Source organism: Sinocyclocheilus anshuiensis, unplaced genomic scaffold (genome assembly GCF_001515605.1).
Source record: "Sinocyclocheilus anshuiensis isolate Anshui unplaced genomic scaffold, SAMN03320099.WGS_v1.1 scaffold1635, whole genome shotgun sequence".
NCBI classification, from domain to species: domain Eukaryota; kingdom Metazoa; phylum Chordata; class Actinopteri; order Cypriniformes; family Cyprinidae; genus Sinocyclocheilus; species Sinocyclocheilus anshuiensis.
Window position 1 is genome coordinate 231,372 of NW_015549682.1, and position 8,879 is coordinate 240,250.

The 8,879-nt window shown below is 34.8% G+C and overlaps 1 protein-coding gene across 1 annotated transcript in view; it reads left to right on the forward strand.

Moving 5' to 3' along the window:
* The first annotated feature begins 1,114 nt into the window (after positions 1–1,114).
* The window catches only part of LOC107660401 (corticotropin-releasing factor receptor 2-like), a 71,163-nt gene continuing 63,398 nt past the window's right edge, over positions 1,115–8,879 (forward strand). Inside the window, exons 1-2 of the mRNA XM_016449689.1 lie at positions 1,115–1,235; positions 1,323–1,442. Coding sequence (XP_016305175.1) covers positions 1,115–1,235; positions 1,323–1,442 — 241 coding nt within the window. The remainder of the gene's footprint in view (positions 1,236–1,322; positions 1,443–8,879) is intronic.

Sequence of the window (8,879 nt, forward strand, 5' to 3'; positions counted from 1 at the left end):
CATCAAACAATGGTATAAACATCATTCAGTGTAAATTGTGATAATCGTAATTAATAATCGCAATTACAATTTCAACGGAATAATCGACAATTATGATTTTTGTCATAATCGTGCAGCCCTAGTGTAACGGTACACGTATTCGTACCGAATATATATAGTGTAACATTTTAATCAACATCCTATCTGAAAATTTCTAACATCACTGGGGCCCACAGATGACAAGGTAATTAGTGTTTTAACATCATTAATAACATTATTACTCAAAATAGTGTTTTGGGCGGAAATGGCTGAAAACTTAAATCCAGGGGCTTCCAGTATAAAATAGCTCAATTCCACACAAAAAAAAAAACACTTGGCATCACTAGACATGTCAAATTTAATTTCAAATGTATATATTTTCGTATTATAAGTCAATATCTTGTTCTCAACCCGATTGAGCATGCATTTCACTTACTGAAGACAAAACTAAAGGCAGAAAGACCCACAAACAAACAACAACTGAAGTCAGCTGCAGCAAAGGCCTGGCAAAGCATCACAAACTCAACTTTGGTGATGTCCATGAAGGCAACAAAATATTAAAAATTAACATTTTATTTATGATTATATTTATTTGTCATTTGAGCCCCTGAAAATATGGTACTGTGTATAAAAATGGTTGTAATTCCTAAGCATTTTATGTTATATTTTTGTTCAACCCCTTGAATTAAAGCTTAAAGCCTGCACTTCAATTTCATCTTGACTGTTTCATTTTAATTCTATTCTGGTGTCATACAGAGCCAAAATGATGAAAACTGTGTCAGTGTCCAAATATATATGGACCTAACTGTACATGCAGATCATCTTAACATTTCAAACATTAATAACAAAATAGGACGTTAACGGGCAATGAAGAAAACGAGTCTTTAGAAGGAAATATTGTTAGAGCGGCCGCTTTGATCCTCGACACTTCATCATGACATCACCATCGTTCTTCTCAGCATTGCTTGAATCGCGCGGTCACACGCGCTCAAGGAGCGTTTGTCATCAGTGAAGAAGAGACTGAACAGTATCAAGTTGACAGGGAGGCAGACTCATCGCTTCTTCTACCTACTGAAGCCTTTACTTGCGTGTAATCATGGATGCGTCCCTCTTTCAGTTCTTCATAGAGGAATTCGGCGACACCAACTGTACTCTTATGGACGCTTTTCAGGACACGTTATACGAGAATTCGTCTTTCGCGTCGATGAGTGTCGACGGTGGGGATTACCTTCTGTGTTAGCGCATTTGTTTTATTCAGCTCTTATAATGCACATTAATCAACACCGGTTGTATTTTCCTCTAAGGTCTCTATTGTAACGCCACCACGGATGAAATAGGAACTTGCTGGCCAAGAAGCAACTCTGGACGGATAATTGAGCGACCCTGTCCAGAGTACATTAACGGCGTCAAATACAACACCACTAGTAAGTGGCTCCTATCTGCTTTCTATTCATTAAAAACGTCCGAGGATAAGGTTGGTGCGACTCTTTGCATTTATGTGCATAACCAGTCATTCAGTCAAAGTTAAAATATATATGGAAAAATGTGCTCTGCAAAGTGAGTCGATAGATAGATAGAAATAGATATTTTATCATTTCTGTTAGAACATTTCACAGCTTATAAGAGTTAAAGGACATGTATAGCTTTTGGTATTCTTCCTCTCAAAGCTATTTTTACAATGGTTATAAATACAAATGACATTATATTAATAATTTAGCCAATTGTTTGCTCACCAATTGTGCTTCTGCAGACAATGTTATCTGCCCTGCCACATGTTCTTTGCTTTAATGTGTGAAATGAAGCAGGACAGTGAAGTTCTCTTATATACACACACACACACACACACACACACATGTTGTGTTTCCATGTTTTATGGGGACATTCCATAGGTGTAATGGTTTTTATACTGTACAAACTGTATGTGCTATTGCCCTACACCAACCCTACCCCTAAACCTACCCCTTACAGGAAACTTTGTGCATTTTTACTTTCTCAAAAAAACTCATTCTGTATGATTTATAAGCTTGTTTCCTCATGGGGACCTCAAAAATGTCCCCACAAGGTCAAAATTTACTAGTATTACTATCCTTGTGGGGACATTTGGTCCCCATAACATGATACATACCAGGTACACACACACACACACACACACACACACACACACAGACACACTGTGCATTGCATCCATGCTGACACTCAGTCTCAGTGATGCAACGATAACTTATTTTATCTGAATAAATATGCCTTAATATAACATGGCATGTTATTGAGTTGGATGGAAAAGTTGTGCTTTTTTGTTGAAACACTGTGTGTGAGAGATTTCCCATAATAATTGCATACTCTTTGCATATTTATCATATCGTCTGTTATCTGAAAACACAGGATATGTGGAAAACACTTCTTATAATTTGAAACAGTGAATACATTCATTCATTAAATTCTACCGCGATGGTATACAATACAGTGGTAAAATCGAACATAAGATGGCCCAATTATTTCTTATGTGTTTAAAGAGCATTATTGTGTGTTAACTTGTACCTCATATATGGTTTCTGTTTTACTTGATGTTGATCATATTTCATAGTTAATGATTTAAAAAAAAAATGAATTGAGTATTTGACATAAATGGACAGCATGCTATAATGTCCTCATAAATCAGCAATAAATGCCACTGAAAAATGCCAAATTGTAGGAGACAAATATCATCCGTTAATAAAAAAAAGAATACTTTCTGATATTGTTGTGCATATACATGATTATGTAATTGTCATGCATAATTATGTAATCATGACCTCATGATGTTCAGATCATGAAACATTTGTTCAAAAGACATGGAGCAGACATACAGTATTGGATACAGTGTTATCTATGTATAATCTCTTCCAGCTGCAGTTGGTTTTATCATTGCATATTAATATGACTTATGATAAAATCGCTGCATGCATATAAATGTGGATTTTCCAAATGTCTCTTATCTGCTGGCAGTTATGATCACAAATCAGTGCTTAGCGGTCTCCTCCTGTGAGCTTGCACAGCGTGTAACTTTGTTCAGTGTATTGATGTGACTTTCACATTGGAGGATAATACAGGGCTCCAAGGCAAATTTAAGCCTTTCACTGCTGAGCTCTGAATGTGTATTTTAAATAGTAAAATATATCTCTGTTTGCTCATAGTGACCTGATGATGCCTCCTTTCTGTGGTTTATAATTAGGTTTATTATGTGTTTCATTCACAAATGTCAGGACTCAGCACTGTTTGTGTTTACCATAGTTAATGTCTCAGATGTTTGTTTAAAAAGAGAGTTTATGCTCATTTATAGCGATCATGGCATCAGTAATTCATCAAATGACGGAGAAGAGTGTTATAACCAGCAGATAACGTGTTTGCAGCTTTACCTACATTATTGCTGTAGTGTAGTGAGTGCTAAAACAACACAGACAGCACATGCAACTAAACAGTGCTATCACAGTGAGTACAATGGATCACAAGAAAATTCCCAGCTGAATGCATTACATAATTACGGTCACATTATTGAATTTGGTGAATCTAGGAGTTGTTTGTCAATGAAATCATACTTGTTTTCTCAGACTTAACTTAAATCGATGAGACAAACCTAACTCGAAGGATTATTTATAGCTTGCATCGAAGTTATGCGTAATAGCATGGTGTCACTGAACTCTTCTGCTGTGCAGAGCTGCTGCCCAAGGCACTTTGCGTAGCACTTGTGTCTAAACCCTCCTGTTGGCAAGATCCATCCAGCTGTCTGGTGCTGTCTCTCCAAATAATCAATTTTAAGGCACAGATACTCAGTACTGGTATTTCCCTCTGCTTCACAGGGTAACACTTTATAATAAAGTTCACTTAAAAGTCATTTAAAATTGTTTCATTATTGATGAAATAATCAGTTACTAAAGATAATATAAATTTGTAGATCATTCGTAAGTGATATGTTAACATGTCACAAATGTGCTGTAAGTAATCTAAAAATATTGTTGCAAATCATCAAATGATCATACATCATTAGTAAATGATTAATGATTAGTTATTTATTGATGTATTCTGAACCACTTATTTTACAAATTTGTTGTAGTATCAATATCTCAATACACTTTGGTTGATAATGAACAAATGATAAACCAATCACTAGTAAATGACCAGTCTATAATAATAATGTTGATGTACTGTATCATACTTGTAAATTAGTCCATTAAAATGTCAAAAATGCAAACAAATAGTAAATCATTTTTTCATTCCTGTAGCTCAACCAGTATTGCATGGCACTAGGAAGGCCAAGATCATGAATAAAGTATTGAATGTATGCTGGAAAATGTCAAATCTCAAATAAAAGCATTTTTTTTTTCCTCAAAATGTTCAGTTTAAAAATACTGAAAAAATATTTAAAAAAGGAAAGATTCTGAAAACCTTTTTGAAGGGGATCCCATAATAAGTTAATATGGCTTTACAGTAACATATTATGATATGATTGATATTTTGTCTATACAATGGTTTCCTTAAATATGAGTATAAATATGATTATCCCAACTTAAAAGATATTAACGATATCTGAAGCTTTAGAGCAGAATAAAATCAAATGTGCCTTTTACCCTAGTGCCCCTTTAGCCTTGTCGTACCCTAAATGTGTCTTTGCTTTGTGTGTATATATATATATATATATATATATATATATATTTATTAGGGCTGATAAGCGATTACATTTTTTAAATCTAATGAATTACATGATGTGGCAATTAATTAATCTAATGAATCGCAAATTAATCGCGGCTGAGAAATTACTCCCAAAAGATAACTTAAAGTCATTGTTGTGTAAAGCATCAAACAGACATTACAAAAAGTAGCTTCATCAACAAATATTTTGTTTGATACAATTATTACATATACTCTTTTGGACCATGAGGGCGAGTAAATGATGACACAATTGTCATTTTTGGGTGGGTGAACTATATCGTAATCACGACTTCATAAGTGGGAAATAGGAAGTTTCCGATTAACACACGACCCTCTTACAATATATTGCTTTACAGATCTATCACTTTTGCCACTAAGAAATGTTCACGCAATCATGCTGCACGTATCAGAAGTTCCGTGCTCCGACACTACATGCGTACCGCACCCAAGCGCAACTGAACCGTGCTCTGGCCCACCTCTTCCAACCGAGCCAGGGACGGCTAAACGAACCGCGCCCGAGCATGGCACGGAGCGATCACACTAGTCAAATGAACCGGGCTTTGGGGGTCAAACGCGCTCGGGCACAGTTAAGATTGCCTAGTGTGAGTACACCCTTATTCTCCCACATCCCGCACACACGAGTCTTTACCCGCCCGCACCCGCACCCCCATCAAGTGTTGTCTTGCACTGCACTCTGTATTGTGCAATCGTGCGGGTCTCTACTCGGAAGGTGCCTGTTATAAAGTTATGATCGAGGCTCTGGACTCTGAGCATAACTTGTTTTTCTATAACAAACTTAAAATATTTTCTATAAAAACTTTAATGCCCTGGCAGTGGCAAATAGCTTTGGTTTTATATTTAATTTGATTACATTAATGTTTTTGCGATTTACAAGTAATACTTTAACTGGTGTTTAATCTGAATTAATCGAATTAATCGCAAAATAAATATGACTGTGAAAAAAGCCCTAAAAGATTATTTACAGCTTTTTTTTGTTAAATGAGAAAATTTCAAGTAGACATTACAAATTGTAGCTTTAAAAAGAAATATTTTATTTGATTCAACATAAAATGAATTACACATAAGCAGTACCGCCGCTCCCTATACGCAGAGTACGCAGTTTGCGTTGGGCACCAACTCCCAGGGGGGCACCATCCCAGTTGCTAAAAAAATAAATAAATAATAAAAAAAAATATTAAAATAAAAATAAATACGTGACTCGCCAAGCGCCATTCCAGCATCCGCGCTCGTGACCGCTCGCACCTCTTGTTTGCGGCTGAATGCAAAATGATCATAATTGATGGACAACTATGCCGTGAAAAGACATCGGCAATCCGGCGCCGAGAGAAGAAAAAAAAGTGAAAACGAAGCCCGTGCATCACTTTCAGGTACATTCCTAAGCCTGTTAAACTTTTTTGGCTGTTGACGTTAATAATGTGTTTTAATGTCGGTAATAATTTAACCACCAACAACAAATCTAATATTCTACCTGAGTTTCCATGTTCCATTACGAAAATTAGCCATGGTTTTAACACGAATAAAAACACAAATCATGGTTCTTGTAGCCATGGTAACCGCAAATAACCATGGATTTGTTACTTCAAATAATAATTTACAAAGAAGTATTAAGATGATATTTTTATTTTATTAATTTTATTATTATTACTATGAAAATATGAAATAATTTCTTTAATGAAATGAGCTCTAAATAATAAACTAAAACTGCCAGTAGGTGGTGGTAAATGTCTTAATGATTAAGTCATCGAGTCATTTAAACCATGGATTTGTTACTTCAAATAATAATTTACAAAGAAGTATTAAGATGATATTTTTTTGAGGTTATAAAAACAGACCTAAGCCAACAATAGCCTTTCAAATGACTAAAAATGCATTATATAAAAATAATGATAATGAGGCAATAATGATTGGTTAATTAATAATTATATGGTTTCATTGAATAACACTGTTAAAATGTATAATGTAATACAAAATAAACAATTTATATACATTACATGTTATTACAAATGCCTGCAAAGGGAGCCGAAGGCCATGTAATTGCTGCTGCTACACTTACAGGACGATCAAATGCTTGTTTGACCAAACATTTAATTAAAATATCCACTTAATCTTTAATTCTTGGCCACCTTTTTGCTATATATAGATGACACAGCCTCCACAATTTCTTCAACAAAAAACATGTGGACATCACAACCCTTACACAAATTATCCATGGTTTTATCGTAGTAAAACTGCTTAATTTTCTTTTGCATGATTTTTGAATGCTTGAGACTATAAAATCAATCAGACAACTGTATTAATAAAATCATAACCGTAGGTAACTGTCTAGATTTGTAATTTGTAAATAATACAATTTATTCATTTATTTACTTTTATATTTCATTAAAGTTCTATTTTGACCCCTATAGTAGGTGTTTTTATTTTTTCCATAATATTTGAGGGAGGGGGCACAACAATACAATCCTGCTTAGGGCACCCATTTGACCAGCAGCGGCCCTGCACATAAGCATTTAGGCTATAACGGCCTAACGTAAACTATGGAACATAAAAGAAGATAATTTGAGAAACATCTCAGTATTTTTTGTGCATACAATGAAAGTCATTGGTAACTAAAACAGCTTTGTTACTAACAGTCTTCAAAATACCTTCTTTTATGTTCCACAAAATAAAGTTTTATGTACTGTACAGTAAATAATAATTGTAAATAATAATAAACATAAATGTACTGTACAGTAAATAATAAAATACAGTAAGTAATTTTTTGGGTGAACTATCCCTTTAATGCTTTTATTTTTATTTTTTGAATGAAATGATACTCTAAATAAGAAACCAAATCTGCCAGCAGGTGGCGGTAAATGCCTTTATGATTCGTTCAAACAGCTGATTCATTCAAGAATTCAGTAAACGGCTCACTTTATGAATGGGCCTTTAAATCATTGGCTCACAGTATTCGATCAAAACGCGGATTCATTCAGAAACTAAACACCGCTGTGTTGCCCGGAGATGCGAAACAATTCTGCCGTGGCTTTAAAGGTAATATGTTCTCTGCAAAATTGAGCAAAAACACATAATATTGTGTTTAAAATAAAACACAACATCAACTTCTTATTTACTGAACTGTTGTACCTATAAAATCACATTTAAACTCATGATATTAGGGACAAAAACAGTACTCGTGTAATACTGCTCTCCCTGCTCGTGTGATATCACTTATCATATGATGTAAATGAGACAAAAACACATACGGGGCATTTTTTTGCACCAATATCTTGCATTTTAGGGCATAACTGCATTTATGGAGTTGCTGCCCTGCATCATATTTGTGAACAGTCAATTATATGAAATGTAAGATGATGTACAGGTCTAGTTAATACTAAACTTTTATTTAAATACGTCTCACATTTGCCATACTCCTCCAGCACTCTTTAAGCCCTCCACACACCTGTTTCAAATGGACTGATTTTGAATTGAATGTCTTTTGCCTCCTCATTCATCTGTTAAACAAATAGCTACTGAACTGCATGGTTTGGGCTCTGTTGTTATCAAATGTACATTGACACCTAGCTCTAATGATATTTAATATTTAACCTGTTAACCTGCACAAGTTATTGCTCTGTTAGATGGCTTCGACATGGTTGGCCACTTTCAGTTAGTGTCACATAGTTTACTTGCCTGCCTTTGGAAACGTGGCCTGTTTGTGGCTTAACTACTGTAAATTGCAGTTTGGGAGGGTAAAATGAAGAGTAGCTATTTGGATAAGAATGCAAACACTTGAACTGAATTGAGCTGAATTACACTCTTGTCTTCTGTAGAGCTGCTTTATAGTTAAAACTTGAGTCGGTTTATAATTGATGAATGTTGCTGTGTTGACACTGGTAATGCTTTGAAACAGTCTGTAATGTGTAAAGCTCTACATAAAAAATGTGACTTGAATGTGACTAGCTTTCCCAAAATACTGTATATGTATCACTACTTATAGGGGACATAACAGATACAGTTTTTGTGAATCTCATATTAATCTTGAGTACCTATAGAGTAGTATTGCATCCTTCATATCTCCGAAATATGAAATACACAATGGAAACAAGCCACAACACAACAAAATTAGCAGAACACAACAGAAACAAGTCACAACACAATGAAATTAGCACAACGCA